Source organism: Blastocystis hominis (genome assembly GCF_000151665.1).
Source record: "Blastocystis hominis, Singapore isolate B (sub-type 7) whole genome shotgun sequence assembly, scaffold_6".
NCBI lineage: Eukaryota > Bigyra > Opalinata > Blastocystidae > Blastocystis > Blastocystis hominis.
In genome coordinates, this window is record NW_013171865.1 from 291,443 (window position 1) to 303,745 (window position 12,303).

Genomic DNA, 12,303 nt, shown 5'->3' on the forward strand with positions numbered 1-12,303 from the left:
TTCCATCATTGAAAACCCACTTTTCTCGAAAAGTGACGAGTATCGACAATTTTCGAGTGCGAGACTTGATCATTCGTGAGGTAGATGACGTTCAAGGTACGTATTGTCCAAGACAGTGACCCCATAGGTTTTGATTATGCCATGGGGTTTTTCTTGCGCTTTTCTTCAGAGAGCCAGCACGCCGAATTGCGTTGTTACATATTTTCTCAGTTTTCCTCGCAGTCCCAGTCATTTATCCTCGTTCGGTCCCCTTCTGCCTCTCATGCCTAGCTAAAGGGACGAAAAGACATTCGGTTCGCCTTCCTCGATTGGCTCCGCCAACTCTACGACATCTACATCGACACAAGCGTCAAGCGGTTTTCCTCCTTCCAGCTCACCAATCTCTGCAACGCCAGCTACGAAATCTACCACGAGCCTCCCTCGGATCCAGAGAGTCTCATCCTTCTGACCTACTCCCTGCCATCCCTCATCAGCGGGATTCGCAAGATGCATCTGTCCATTCCGACGAGCGACCTCCACAAGATGGCGAGCGCCTCTCCGCTCTCCCTCGTGGACATCTCGCTCTCCCACCTCAACTACACGCTCACCGTCGACCCGGACATCCTGCTTTTGGAGCAGTTCGCCACGCAAAACCTCATCGCCAACCGCAACGGCCGCCTCAAGTTCATCGAGCCCTCCTCGATCAACGATCTGCTCCTGCTTTTGTCCCTTGTTTCCAACAAACACTTAAAACGTTCACGGCGTCCTCGCTCTTCTCCTCCAGGAAGTGGTGGTACTTCTCCAAGTACGGGTCCACGACGTCGCGATTGAACATCTCCACCTGGCGCGGCGCGCGGCCGATAAACGCCACCGGGTTCACAATGGAGTCCAGTCTGTCATGCACCGCAGCGAACAGCGGGTCCTTGCGGATTCTCTACGATCAATCCCTTTCCTCGCTCCTACCTCCAGCAAATCGAACGGCAGTCCCTCCTGCTTGAACACGCGCGCAGCCTCCATCGAGTGCACGCGGATCGCCTCGTGCAGCTCCTGGCGATCGCCGCCCGCCTTCACGCACTCCATCATGATGTTCTCCGTCGCCATGAAGGGCAGCTGCTCGCGCACGTGCGACTCGATCACCTTCGGCCACACGATCAGACCCGACGTCACGTCCAGCGCCACCGTCAGGATGATATCCGTGGCCAGGAACGCTTCGGGCAGCACGATGCGGCGAATGGCGCTGTCGTCCAGCGTTCGCTCGAACCACTGGCACGCGTGCGTCTGCGCCAGATCGTTCGCCAGACCCATCACGTAGCGCGCCAGCGAGCAGATGCGCTCGCAACGCATCGGGTTCCGCTTGTACGCCATCGCGGAAGAGCCGATCTGGTTCTTGCCGAACGGCTCTTCCATCTCTTTGAGGTTTGCCAGCAGACGGATGTCCCCAGCCATCTTGTACAGCGATCCCGCGATTCCGGTGAGCGCGGTGAGCACGTAGTAGTCCGCCTTGCGCGTGTACGTCTGGCCGCTGACGGCGATCGAGCGCTTGAAGCCCATCAGCTCGCACACACGCTTGTCCAGAGCCAGCACCTTCTCCTCGTCGCCGTTGAACAGCTCCATGAAGGAGGCCTGCGTTCCCGTCGTGCCCTTCACGCCGCGGAACGGAATGTGCTCGATCTGGTACTCCAGATTCTCGAGGTCCATCACCAGGTCCTGGTTCCAGAGGGTGGCTCGCTTACCGACGGTCACCAACTGGGCGGGCTGGTAGTGCGTGAAACCCAAGGTGGGCAGATCTTTGTACTGCTCGGAGAAGTTGCGGAGAGCGTTGATCACACGCACCAGCTTTCCGAGAATCAGGTTGGCAGCCTCGCGAATTTGGATAAGATCGGTGTTGTCACCCACATAGCACGACGTCGCTCCTAAATGAATAATAGGCATGGCCTTGGGGCACAGCTCTCCATAAGCGTGCACATGAGACATAACATCGTGTCGCAACTCCTTTTCCTTCGCCTCAGCAAACTCGTAATTGATATCGTAAATATGAGCCTTCATCTCATTGATCTGCTCATCGGTGATGTTCAGACCCAACTCCTTCTCAGCAGTAGCCAGAGCAATCCACAATTTTCTCCAGGTAGAAAACTTCATATCCGGAGACCAGATGTAGCTCATCTCTTTGGAGGCATATCTCGGAATCAGACATCACAATTCTCCCCTTACCTGTCGACAAGAGGATTCTGGTACTTAGGACGTTGAGGAACGTATTCTTCAGGGACAACACTCATTTCAAGACAACAAACTATGGAAAAAGGTGGGACAGGAAGAATCAAAATGGGGTCAACCTTGGGGGATATTTTGAACTGGGTATTCCTTGTAAGCTTCATTGGATCTCTTTCGTTATGACAATCATTGCTATTTGAGTATTTGGAATCGAGTGTATATAGGGTGATGAATATACTGCACGATATCCATAGGTACTTGAAGGAATCACAATTCTCATGACTGAAAAACATTGTCTAGGTGATAAACACATCAGAGATCATTCTCTCCCCAAACTTATAGTTCCAAATGGGCAAGAATCGCTGAGACTCAATTAAAAAGGAGAAACGGAGGTGTTGTTACAGATTCAGGAGGTCATATAGTATTCATTATGCCTCGTTTTTCGCTTGATGAAAAGCAACACCCCGGTATAGTCCCTTGTTTTCTAGTTATAGATAGTTGTGTTTGGCGTCTACAAGTTTTTTTCTGGCTCTACATCGGGAGTTATCTCCGGTGCGTGTTTCTCACTTTAAAATAAAGCGTAGCAATCATCCTGCAACCAATGGATGTAATTAAAACAAAGCAGCAAGGTCTTTTCCACAAAGCGACTCTCCAAAATAGCATTGACTTGAAATCTATGAAGGATATGAGATGGCAAACCTCGGCAAAAGCAATCTACAAAGAGCGCGGCATTCTAGGTTATTGGGATGGTCTTGTATCTCTTTTGAAGCGATATTAATGTAGTCCCCAAGTTTGATTCGCGTAATGTTTGGCGTTGGGCTCTATTATTACCTTCTCCATGTTTTCCTCCAAGATGAAACAAATGGAAAGCCGTAAGTGTCCGATTAGTCTGTGACATGCAGCAACATTAATCACAAGTCATTGTATTCTTTAGGAGCCGGATTTTGCGCACGATCCGTCTGTTCAACCATCATGCTTCCCATCACGCTCGTAAAAACGAGGTATTCCTCTAATTTTAAACTAACTCCCAGAATGGAGTTTGACAAAACCACAAACAACACCATCTTCCACACATTCCGCAATGTAATGAAAGGAAATGGGCGAGGTTTATTTTCTGGCCTCGTTCCGACGATTCTGCGCGACGCGCCCAACTCAGGCCTTTACATTTGCTTCTACCACACCATCAAGCCTTCCATAATGTCGCTCCACGACACATACAACACGCCAATCACGCTTCTCAACCTCCTCACAGGCATCATTGCGGGCATTTCGGCCACCTTTTTGACACATCCCTTCGATATGATCAAAACGCAGATGCAGCTGAATAGTGCGGTTGAAGGGGGCGTGTGACGGGTAGACGGGGATCCCAATTATTTGACGGTGCGGAGCACGGTGAAGACGATTGTGAATAATTCGTTGGGAGTGAAGGATAAGAATCGGCTCGTTCACGCGTTCAAGAGTATTTATACTGGAGGGTTTATGCGCATTTCGAAACGTGCGATTAACTCTACGATCACTTGGTAGGGAAGGAGAAAGGGAGTGAGAACTAGGACGATCTATGAGGCGATGAATCGGTTGGTTAATAACAACAATCATGTAGCATAATTAGGGAACATCGCTTGTTTGTTTGAATTAAGAAACATTTTATGAACGCTTTTCTCGCAACCGCTTTACCACCTCTTCCCGAATTCGCTTTTGAAACTCTTCCCGCTCTCCGCCCTGGGATTCCTTCATCTTCTCAAATCCACGATGGTCCCAATCCGGCTCGCTTCGTCTATACACAGGACGCCGATCTCGATTCTCTCTCGGTCTTCGGTCTCTCGATGATGACTAATTGGATCAGAGAGGAATCAATAACACTCCTACACGGCTTCTCCGCCTATCCCTCTCTCTGTAGCTCGTTCGCTCACGGTTGTGACCTTACTTATTATTTCAAGTGAACAGTCTAGATACCACGTCCAGAACGTTCCCGTGACGGTTCCTTCTTGGGAGACGCAGAACGCGAACGAGAGCGTTTTTCTTTTGTATCTGATTTACTTCTTGATCTACGTCCTGATTCAAAGATAATGGCAAGAACCTTGATCTGGACGATGGCATTCAATAACAAGAAAAAGTGCATATTAGACTAACAAGAATCGAGTGTATAATAGAAAACAATTCATTCTACAGAGGAAGCAGTCGATTCCTTCTTGTTTCGCTTCAAACTCCGTACGAATACAATACAGCAGATTATAAGGCCAATCACGATAATAGACACAAAAATACTTAGCGCCATCTTATAATAATAGAAACACTCTCCTTGGACGTCGTACCATTGAGGGTGATCATTGTAGACTCCACAAAAGCGCGTTAACTCTCCATAACTCGTCGCAAGCGATGAACACCGAATTACAGCTGTAGTATTCACACGAGTTTCTGGCCAGTATCCATCTGCTGAGCAAACGTTTTGCATCAAACAACGAAAAGTTAAATATCATCAAACCCCGCTTCTTCGTAATCCCATGCGCTTTTGGTAGAATTTTGTGGTTTTTCCTCAGGAACAGTGCTTTGCTTTGAGGAGCTTCGTTTCTTAAAAGTGATTCGATGTTTCTCCTCTTCTTTGAACTAATCATATAGAACAGAGGAAATTATAAACATTTTCATATACATCTAGTAGAAAACGGTACTGTTCGTGTGTTTCAGCAAATTGCTTACTAGTGATAAGCTGTACTGGATAGTTGTTACATGCTATAATCATCTAATCGTGCGATATCGCTCCCCTCTGCTTCTTTAAGAAGGGTTCGAGATACGTCTTCAAGAAAGCAAACGGTCGCAAAATCTAGATGCTACAGAGTTTTGCATGCATACTAACAGCATTGAGCGCTTCTTGGTTGATTCGACCCACTTCCTTGTTTTCCCAGAGAATGCGTTTAATAACTTTCTACAAACTAATTTTGTCGTTTGCATATCAAACAGTATTAAATGACATTCACAATCTGAGTAACTTCTCCCTTTTTACCTTTTGCTGTTTTGATTACCAAGTTTACTCCTTTTCTAATGGTAGTTCGTGTGATCCTATAGCTTTGTATGCATTAATATCGCTAGACGAGAGAGTCATTGGCTGCTGGAGTAGAAACTGCTTTGTGTAGATGTCTTATTACCTATAACAGGTTCGGATCCAGCTCGTTTTCAATACAACGATGGTCCAATACCAAAGGCTAGTTCACAAACAAACTTCCTAAGAAGGGTTACAGAATAGAGAATTGAATAACCGATTTGCATTGGCTAAAAACGGTGTAATTTGATCTTATACAATGCAGCACAAATCCAGAACATAATGCAACACCCAATAAGTTCAACTCATCGATAATGATAAAACAATCAGCTTTCCTTCAAAAATAGCGATCCTACAACATACACACTATCCCATCACCGCTCTATTCTTCCAAATTACCACCGCACAACCTGATTCTTCGTTCATTTTGTCACCAAACATATCACATATATGTTTCTACCCTATCACGTCTCCACTCTATCAAAAAAAATTACACTTCAAGAATCAATTGACAATAAAACACAATTAGACAGTGTACTTTTGCTCAACTATTTTTTCTTTTAAAATGAGATTCTCGGTTTTTTCAATCTCATTTGTCGCGTAATAACAATATACACAGATACTTATGTATAGGTATGCATTTATGTACTTTGTCCCAGCTTACAAGAGTTTCAGTTTTCTACTTAAAAACGACAAGAAATCCATGTCTTCTATGCTTCAATATTGGTATTATCCATTTTTGCTTGGACATTTAGGATTTCTGTTGCTGTAGTGCAATACTTGTTTTTCTTTATTCGTCCATTGATCAAGAATTTGTAGGTACTGCTTGGTTGCTTCTTTCTAGTGGTGGATGGGCATTGCTATTCTTTTTGACGACCGTTACATGGTTTGTGCATCCCTACTTTTCTGGATACTTGCAACTGTATGACTACCTCGAAGATCATCTGTTCATTCCCTATCGAGAAAAGATCAGTGGTTTGCTTCACCAAATGCATCTCATGTACTGGAAGATCGTCTCCCTAGCTGTTCAGTATGTTTTGTACTTTATTGATCGTTATCTTATCCAATACTACCAAATCGTGTGTATTTGCATGGTTTATAACAAATAGGTTGCTAGCAAGCCTCCAAGCAGACATATTAAGTACACTGTTTCTTATTATACACAATGGCTTTCCTTTCCCTCACTCTCACTCTCTCTCATTTTTTCTTATGAAAAATTGATATTAAAGTAGCCAAACTACACATCACTCCCCTTACACACAACCCACAGAGTCAAAAATCTCCCACTGCTCCGCATCCCAATTCAACTTCGAGAACAGATCGAATACATATTCTCTCCATTTCCACGAAAGCGAGATCGCTGACAATAGATGCTGCATATACACGTAGAGTCCTACACCTCATTCGCTCTCCCATCACGCACGCGGCTGCAGAAAATACTCTGGATGGACCTGATTCAACTCGCTCAGCCGCTTCTCCGCCTCTTGACACAAAATAACGGAGTTCAGCGAGGTGATCAGCTCGAGAATCAAACTCTCTGCTTCGGTGATTGTCGCAGCATTCACAGAAATGTCGCTGGGACACATGCTGAGCTTCGAGTGCATGATTTCCTTGTTGTGCAGAGGGTTGAAGAGATCTGAAAACTCGGAAGCCGACAATTCTTTCTTTGTCTGAATGCGGAAATGATCGCAGCACAGCAGCAAGCCATTCTCCGACACGATCTCTGCGAAAGGAACCAGCGGGAGACACACGCTATTGCCACAATAGCTGTCGCAGAACCATCCCTGCTCCTCGATCGCCTTGTGCAGCGATGGATTGGAAGCCATGAAGGAACTTGCCATCAGCACGACGGCTCGCATCGATAGAATCGGGTCGGAGAGCGCCATGTGCAGCAGGGATTCAACAGCATTGCAGTGACAGAACTCTTGAAGGTAGGCAATGCCGCCCTCTTTGACCGCAATGTGAGCGATTGTCCAGACGATGGCTCGGCGATTGATGAGCGTTTCGTCGGGGTTGAATGCGATTTTGCAGAGCTCGGACATGTTGATCCGCTCGTGCAAAAACTGCTGGCCTTTCTCGGAAGAGAAAAGCGAGGCGATGAGATGAGGATGAATGACCACTGGAAGCGGCCTGAATGATGATTCAATCGATGACAAACTCACTTATGCGGGATGATTTCACAAATAAATTCAACGGAATACACACGATAACAATCATCGGCTGTCAAATACGCCACGTTCCACACACAGCAACCCGTACTGACTCGAACCAGATCCGAATCACTCCAATGATCGTTCTTGGAATGAAGGGTCTGCCAACGAATCGATTCGGGAGTGACCGTTTCGTTCTGTCGAATATCACAACTCAAATTGTTATGCCAAATCAAATCTTCTCCAATAAACAAATCCACCTGGATCGAATCGCCTTCAAACAGAATCACGGGCGACACGATGTGGTTTGTTTCATCTGTGAACGTTCCGCGTAATCGAACAGTGCTGTGGAGAAGATCGGAGCCCTGCGCTCGATCGTGGGGCGCAACGAACTCCACACTCACATCGACATTGACTCGCTCGTCTGCAGCGACAGCCTTCATTTGCCAGGGAATGCAAGCCATCCACCACACGTGGAAGAGATCGTCGTGCATGATCTGCATCATGATGTTGCGAGGAGGTTGAATTCGGAGAGGCGAAATCGAAAGCGTGGGATCCGAATCGATGGAAAACGGATCGGTGGCAGTCGTGGACGGGTTTTGAAGCAGCCCGGAAGTGAGTGTGTTTTCTAAATCGAGAACGTAATCGTAGATTCCCGTGCTCTAGAAAAATCACAAGCACAAAACGAAATTCACCATAAAAGAGTCGAGAAGCATCGAGACGAAATGAAACTCTTCTTCGAACAGAGAAAATCCTGCGTCCGTCGAAATGCATTCGATCACCAAATCCGAAAACAGAGGATTCTCGACGAGAAAGTGGATTTTGTCCTTCGAAATGCTCAAAGCGCTCACGACCAAATCGGTATACGATCCCAACGCGATCACACTTTCCAAAATCGAACAGGAAAGGAGGGTGAGAGTGGAATTCTGCCCAATGCACGAAACAACAAGCGGCAGGCACCACATCATAAACTCTTCATTGTCCGCTTTTTCGGCCAGCGCTCCCTGAATCCGCGTCAGACACTGACGTCGAATGCTCAGATTTCCATTCCGCATTAACGACGCGAAATACGTGCTCCCTTCTTGAATTCGATCGTCACAAAGGTGGAGTTCGTTGATTACGATAGTGATAAACTCGGGGTTGTTGGTGTAATCGTTGATATTCGCAATAAAGGATTCAAAGAGTAAGAGCAAGTTTTTCACATTCACGAGCGAGCGAGCTCGCTCTGAAAACAACAAATGAATCGCCATGATCGCGTAGAAATATTGCTACGATTGACTCCATTCCAGGGATTCAACATTCGTATTTCGAAGAGAATTCGACGTGAACGAGCCATCGTTCTTTGTGACAACCTGCAGAATTCCATCGAACAAATAGTTCAGAAAGCGCGTTTTCCGGCTCTCTGAAATAATCCACGAATCGGCCACGAGGAGAACGATCATCCACAAACTCATACAGCACACTTTCACGATCGAGTTGGTTGTGATGGGAAGATCCGCAAAGCGCGGACTTCCTTCCATTGGAATGAACATGGTTTCAAGCAAGGTCATAATTCTAGACTTGGCAAACTCGTTTATGAAGCGATCGGAGGAAACGGTGGTGAGCAGAAGAGAGAAGAGAAGCTGCCAATCCCATTGCGACGAATCTTTGTAACATTCCTTCTAGTCTCTGAGAAGAAACGCGCGATTCGGTACATTCATTTCGCTTAGCAGACTCACGAACTGGTCCTTATCGGGATACATCGACTTGATCGCATTGTCCATCATATCCGGACTGATATACTGATTCGAACAACAAAACTCGGAGAACCGAAGCGACTCGTCCGAGAGCGAATCGGCGCAGAAATAATCGAGAACGTTCTCAAACACGATGAACCACGACAGGAAATCCACTAGAAACGTGTTTCCGTACACTTTGTGCTGGACGATCGGGTACATGTACGTCGAAGCGATCGTGTATCCCATCAGCGACAGCGGCCTCCCCGCATTCAGCGAGCTCACAAACGACGAAATCATCGCGACTCTGCAGCTGTTCGATGTGGGGAGAAAGATATCTGCCAAGATCGTGAGGATTCGGAGAAGCTGATTGGCTAAATACTCCACGTCCTTATCGGCGTGGCGCGTCAGCGGAATGAGCGTCTCGGGGAGTTTGGCGCGGAGGCAGATGACCGTCATGACGGAAAGATAGGTGGTGAGGAGATTGGTTTGCTGCTTGGAGCTCGCGGAGAAGCTCAGTCGGTCGAGATAGAGCGAGCATTCGGTCCAAAAGATCGACTGGCGCTGGATCTCGTCCTCCATGAGCAGGTTCGGAACGGGAATTCCCAGCAGCACGAACAGGGACGACAGCATTTCCTTCGCGAGCACCGTGTTTTCCTCGCCTCGCGCCGCCAGAATGCTCACATAGTTCGAGAAGCCATCGAAGTCGCTTCCGAAGATCAGCAATCCATTCCACGATCGCATGATGGTCAGCACGGCCAGATTGGCGATGTAGTAAAACGAGGTATCGCTCCGAATGGGATCGGCGATGAACGGCTCCATGACGTACTGGAGGTCTAGAAGAATCATGGGCTGGCGGTACGTCGGCGTGTTGAGGAGAAAAAGACAGGCGAGAAGCGAGGATTGGAGAAGCGAGTCGTCCTGGATTTCGACGCAGCCGCGAAGAAGAACGGAAATCCCGTCGCAGCTGATGACGAGACGCGTGTGGTGGATTAAAAGGTGGAGAAGCAGGTGCAGACAGCACGAACAGAACGGATTGGAGGACTGCGAAGCGACGGACGTCAGCGAGATGGCCAGGGAATAGGGGATTTCGCGGGGGAAAAGCTGGCAAGGAAGAAGGAGGCATGGAAGAGTACGTTGACCCATTCGGTGAAAATGTGCGAAATGATCTCTCGGTTGGAGAGAGAAGTGGTTTTCGACTCGAAAAATTGAATTAGGAATAAGTGGGTTTTGAGGGAGAGAAGGCGGGAAAACACGACTTCGTCTGAGGCATATTCGTGAAGAAGGGTCAAGGCTAGCGTTAAAAGAGGGTAGTAGTAGCGATGTTACTCTTCGTTACCACCGACGGACACGAGCATAACAACAGGATCCGAGTGATGTAGACGAACTCATCGAGGTTGATTGGCGTCAGCTCTGCAACCACTTCGAAAAGGGAATTCTCGTCGATTGGGGTCTTGTTTAGAACGTTTTGCACGGTCTAGGGTAAAAAGCATGAAGGTCTGGTACGTAATACAGCGAATCCGGATCGCAGGACTGAAAGAAATTCACTGTACTGGCTATAGGAGTGGAAGCACCGAGATCGAGTGATTTGGTGCCATTGGACTCAGAACTCGAGCTTGCTCTGATGTCGCTGTGGGGAACCTTATCAGCAAGGTGCGAGAAATAATTGCTTGTAAAGGAAGTTTCCAAGAGCAAGCCGCGCTCATTATACGGACTGCCCTCAAAAATGGGCGTAGACTGCTCTATTCCAGTCAGATCCGTGCAAATTCCAAACGACTTAAAGCGGCAGCAACATCCTTGTAACTCTTCTCTTTTCGCGATCTCCTGGAGTTGTCATTCAATAATTTCATAGAGATTCAAAAACTTAGCACTCTTACAAAACGAAGCAAGGGATCAAGACAGGAATTACACACACCGGTACTAGAGTAGAAGCAATTCAGAAAGATCGTACATACCAGAAGCAATCTCCACACAGACAATTGTAATGAGATTGTTTACGACTGACGATTTATTCTCCTTATCGAATATTAATCTCGATAAATGGACAAATACCGTTCTTTTTACGTAGTTTGGCATGACCTCGTAGTTTAGCATGGATTTCTATCTCACATATATGTCAAAGTGGCCTGATCTGTTTTTCACAGAGGGAGCGCCCAATGGCGATCTTGTGGGATTCGGTGTCGGAAAAATCGAGGGTGACCCGAACCCTGAAAAACTCGACTATCGCGGACATGTTTCTGTCCTCACCATCGCTCCAGAGTATCGTCGAGCTCGATTCAGTCTCACGTTCATGAAGTTCATTGAGGATGTTTCAGAGAAAGTGTAAGAGTTTCTCTGCATTCTTCTTTGTAGAGATAACGCCTTCTTTGTCGATTTGTTTGTCAGGAAGGACAATGATCTGGCGGTTGCTTTGTACAGAAAGCTACAGTACTCAGTCTATCGCCACATCCTGGAATATTATGGAAACCACAACGATGCCTATGGTAGTCCCTCATCGCTCCAATTGATTCTAGATATGCGTAAAGCCCTTCCTCGAGACACAAAGAAAGCATCGATCGTGTCTCCCTACAGCAAGCCCATCCATGTTTCCAAGACCTACACCACCCTTTCCCCTGTTTGCAACAAACACCCCAGCTACAATCCATATTATTATATAATTACATTCAATTGCTTTGATACTCCCCTTCCCAGTCAAAAATAGGGTTAGCAATCGCGAAGGGAATGTCTTTCACAAAATTGTCCACAGCTTTTGCTCGAGCATTGACTTCGTCTGGCTTGTCTTCGGCGAGCGTTTTGTCTGACCCATCGGGCAAAAACACGGGGTCGAAACTAGGATCGCCAATCATTCCTCGAGACCTACCCAAAATTGCTATCTCCGCGAGGCTCCACAATTGTACCACTTGTTTGTCCACGATACACATGAACACGGCCTTGCATCTAGTGTCAAGTCAAAGGAGTGAGTCTACCAGAATTGCGAGGAAAACGTTCCAATTAGCACGCTTTCCTACAAAGGAGGAAAGTGAACTCATCATCCACTTCACATTGACTCCCACCTTTTCCCCCTCCACGTCGAGAGAAGTATCTTCTATGATCACATATTCTCCTAGTTGAGAAGCTTTGTGTATGGCAACAGAAAGAGGATCTGCAACAATCTCGCGAACGTCACGCTACACGTGATCCCACAATCTCATTCAAACGTTTGTCACTTCTAGCT

General features: G+C 46.9%; 8 protein-coding genes across 8 annotated transcripts; 3 read left to right on the forward strand and 5 right to left on the reverse strand.

Moving 5' to 3' along the window:
• Positions 1–682: 682 nt before the first annotated feature.
• Positions 683–2,483, reverse strand: GSBLH_T00004227001 (uncharacterized protein; the record flags this gene model as incomplete). Its single annotated transcript, XM_013043091.1, has 3 exons — positions 683–913; positions 943–2,158; positions 2,191–2,483. 3 exons carry the CDS (start codon positions 2,481–2,483, stop codon positions 683–685), a joined length of 1,740 nt encoding a protein of 579 aa, XP_012898545.1.
• A 137-nt stretch (positions 2,484–2,620) lies between these two features.
• Positions 2,621–2,968, forward strand: GSBLH_T00006786001 (uncharacterized protein; the record flags this gene model as incomplete). The annotated part of the gene is made up of 3 exons (XM_013043092.1): positions 2,621–2,657; positions 2,689–2,742; positions 2,775–2,968. The coding sequence occupies 3 exons, from the start codon at positions 2,621–2,623 to the stop codon at positions 2,966–2,968; spliced, it is 285 nt and encodes a 94-aa protein (XP_012898546.1).
• Positions 2,969–3,276: 308 nt separating this feature from the next.
• On the forward strand, positions 3,277–3,714 carry GSBLH_T00007178001 (uncharacterized protein; the record flags this gene model as incomplete). Its single annotated transcript, XM_013043093.1, has 2 exons — positions 3,277–3,517; positions 3,548–3,714. The coding sequence occupies 2 exons, from the start codon at positions 3,277–3,279 to the stop codon at positions 3,712–3,714; spliced, it is 408 nt and encodes a 135-aa protein (XP_012898547.1).
• A 120-nt stretch (positions 3,715–3,834) lies between these two features.
• On the reverse strand, positions 3,835–4,309 carry GSBLH_T00004228001 (uncharacterized protein; the record flags this gene model as incomplete). Its single annotated transcript, XM_013043094.1, has 3 exons — positions 3,835–4,020; positions 4,057–4,109; positions 4,144–4,309. The coding sequence occupies 3 exons, from the start codon at positions 4,307–4,309 to the stop codon at positions 3,835–3,837; spliced, it is 405 nt and encodes a 134-aa protein (XP_012898548.1).
• A 39-nt stretch (positions 4,310–4,348) lies between these two features.
• GSBLH_T00004229001 (uncharacterized protein) lies at positions 4,349–4,642 on the reverse strand (the record flags this gene model as incomplete). Its single annotated transcript, XM_013043095.1, has 1 exon — positions 4,349–4,642. One exon carries the CDS (start codon positions 4,640–4,642, stop codon positions 4,349–4,351), a length of 294 nt encoding a protein of 97 aa, XP_012898549.1.
• Positions 4,643–6,421: 1,779 nt separating this feature from the next.
• Positions 6,422–7,880, reverse strand: GSBLH_T00006787001 (uncharacterized protein; the record flags this gene model as incomplete). Its single annotated transcript, XM_013043096.1, has 4 exons — positions 6,422–6,461; positions 6,482–6,617; positions 6,648–7,354; positions 7,426–7,880. The coding sequence occupies 4 exons, from the start codon at positions 7,878–7,880 to the stop codon at positions 6,422–6,424; spliced, it is 1,338 nt and encodes a 445-aa protein (XP_012898550.1).
• A 1,155-nt stretch (positions 7,881–9,035) lies between these two features.
• GSBLH_T00007179001 (uncharacterized protein) lies at positions 9,036–10,235 on the reverse strand (the record flags this gene model as incomplete). Its single annotated transcript, XM_013043097.1, is given in 2 exon segments — positions 9,036–9,147; positions 9,157–10,235. Coding segments are annotated over 2 exon segments (1,191 nt in total).
• An 838-nt stretch (positions 10,236–11,073) lies between these two features.
• GSBLH_T00004230001 (uncharacterized protein) lies at positions 11,074–11,790 on the forward strand (the record flags this gene model as incomplete). The annotated part of the gene is made up of 4 exons (XM_013043098.1): positions 11,074–11,142; positions 11,176–11,411; positions 11,442–11,572; positions 11,603–11,790. The coding sequence occupies 4 exons, from the start codon at positions 11,074–11,076 to the stop codon at positions 11,788–11,790; spliced, it is 624 nt and encodes a 207-aa protein (XP_012898552.1).
• Positions 11,791–12,303: the final 513 nt, after the last annotated feature.